This window comes from Poecilia reticulata, linkage group LG10, assembly GCF_000633615.1.
Source record: "Poecilia reticulata strain Guanapo linkage group LG10, Guppy_female_1.0+MT, whole genome shotgun sequence".
NCBI lineage: Eukaryota > Metazoa > Chordata > Actinopteri > Cyprinodontiformes > Poeciliidae > Poecilia > Poecilia reticulata.
The window spans coordinates 32,198,685-32,200,428 of NC_024340.1; the positions used below are offsets into that span (position 1 = coordinate 32,198,685).

Consider the following 1,744-nt stretch of genomic DNA (forward strand, 5'->3'; position numbering starts at 1 on the left):
ACACACACACACATGTTTGTGTAGCTATCTTTGTGGGGACTTTCCATTGACTTCCATTCATTTCTACATTCTAACTCTAACCAACCAAAACTGATTCACACCTGAGTCCTAAATCTGACCCCTGACCCAGGAGCAGCGTTTCCCCTTGTGGGGCCCAGGCTTCGGTCCCACAAGGAGCAGTGGTCCCCACAACGTATTACAAACAAACGCACACTCTCTCTCACAGCAGCTCCTTGCTCGCCCTCAGGTCTGTGTGCCATCCACCTGGCGGTGTTGGCCAATCGGCTGGCGGCGCTGAGGGAGCTGCTGGTGGGCGGGGCCGACGTAGAGGCTCAGGAGCGCAGCGGCGGCCGCACCGCGCTGCACCTCGCCACGGAGGCCGACAACGTGTCGCTGGCCGGCTGCCTGCTGCTGGAGGTAGGAACCGGCCAATCGCGGCCCAGGCTGTCTCTGATTGGCTGCTCAGACCCAGACCCTCCCCTTCTGTTGCCAGGGAAACGCCAAGGTGGACAGCTGCACCTTCAACGGCTCCACCCCCCTGCATGTGGCCGCGGGGCGGGGCTCCGTCAAGCTGACGGCTCTGCTGATGGCTGCAGGTGAGGCTGAACACCTGGAGACGGAGCAGAACATTATGACCGACCTGCTGCTTCTTCCTGACCAGCTGAAGCTAAAGGAGAATAATTCCTGGTTTTTAGGAATTAAAATCTGAAAAGTGTGGAGTGCCTCTGGAATGCTTTGAGGAAAAACAACATCCAGCTGGAAGTTTTTATCTTCAGTGGTTCTGGTTCTGGTGGAACCCAGCAGATCTTCTCTCTGTCACAGGTGTCAAACTGGAGGCCCGGGGGCCAAATCCGGCCCACCAGAGCTGTTTATGTGGCTCTGTAGATACACGAAACCTTTAGGGCAACAGTTGTGTTCTTCAATATTATCTATCAGTCGAATAAAATAGATTTTTATTTGTATGAGACCAAAGATTCTGGAAGTATCAGCATGTTCTGTCACAACCTGTGGAGGACGACCATGACCTTCGTGTGACCTTGGCGTCCCCTCCCGTGTCCAGGTGCCGACCCGCACAGGGAGAACTTTGAGCCGCTCTTCATCAGGGACGAGGAAGAGGAGGACAATGAGGAGGAGGAGGAGGATGAAGGCTACATCTCAGGAACCACTCCAGTCAACATGGCCGCCTCCCCTGAGGTGAGTCTGGGAGTGTGTGAGTGTTGGGCCAGAACCGGGTCAGAACCCTGACAGTCTGTGTTTGCAGGTTCTGGATCTTCTAAATGGTCAGGAATACGAACCCAGGAGCCAGCGAGCCTTCATCCCGCCGCAGGGTGAGCCTCCTCTTCCTCCTCCTCCTCTTCATCATGGCCGCCCCCCTCACCGTGTGTGTGTGTGTGTGTGTGTGTAGGCGACCTGTCGGTTCTGGACGTGCAGGTGAAGCGGGCCGTGTGCGGCGCTCTGGAGGCTGAAGGATGCTGGGAGAACCTGGCTCACCATCTGGGCCTCGGCATCCTGAACACGGCGTTCCGGCTGAGTCCAAACCCGGCCAGAACCCTGCTGGAGAGCTACGAGGTACCGGCTAACAACTGGCTGACAACCGGCTAACAGCTAGCTAAAACCAGGCTACGATCCAGCTAACAACCGGCTAACAGTGGGCTGACAACTGGCTAACAACTGGCTAAGAACTAGTTAACAGATGGCTAACAGTGGGCTGACAGCTGGCTAACAACTGGCTAACAGATGGCTA

At 56.1% G+C, this 1,744-nt stretch overlaps 1 protein-coding gene across 1 annotated transcript in view; it reads left to right on the plus strand.

Moving 5' to 3' along the window:
• Positions 1-1,744, plus strand: part of nfkb1 (nuclear factor of kappa light polypeptide gene enhancer in B-cells 1) — a 39,235-nt gene that overhangs the window by 33,034 nt on the left and 4,457 nt on the right. Inside the window, 5 exon segments of the mRNA XM_017307040.1 lie at positions 248-417; positions 494-596; positions 1,061-1,194; positions 1,262-1,328; positions 1,406-1,569. Coding sequence (XP_017162529.1) covers positions 248-417; positions 494-596; positions 1,061-1,194; positions 1,262-1,328; positions 1,406-1,569 — 638 coding nt within the window.